The 255-nt window shown below is 26.7% G+C and overlaps 1 protein-coding gene across 1 annotated transcript in view; it reads right to left on the bottom strand.

The window, feature by feature from the left end:
• LOC119591625 overlaps nt 1–255 on the bottom strand; it is a gene marked incomplete at its 5' end in the record, with an annotated part of 4,970 nt that overhangs the window by 333 nt on the left and 4,382 nt on the right. The window contains 1 exon segment of the mRNA XM_037940378.1: nt 53–160. Coding sequence (XP_037796306.1) covers nt 53–160 — 108 coding nt within the window.

Genomic DNA, 255 nt, shown 5'->3' on the forward strand with positions numbered 1-255 from the left:
TTTAAAAATTGTGTGTGGGTGGTTTTTTTTCTTTTTAAATGGTTAATTTTACCGCTGTGGCCAATGATACTTAATGTGTTTTAAATTTTGGTTTTGATACTGGAGGGGCCCATTTCCTTTAGGAGATCCGGGGTATTTTTTGTAAGCTTGGTTTAAAAATCTTTTGAATTTTAAATATAAAAATTACTAAAATTATAAACATTTTTTCGAAAAAAGAATTTATAAAAACCATTTAAGGTTTAAAAATTCTTGTGC

Source organism: Penaeus monodon, chromosome 29 (genome assembly GCF_015228065.2).
Source record: "Penaeus monodon isolate SGIC_2016 chromosome 29, NSTDA_Pmon_1, whole genome shotgun sequence".
Lineage (NCBI taxonomy): Eukaryota > Metazoa > Arthropoda > Malacostraca > Decapoda > Penaeidae > Penaeus > Penaeus monodon.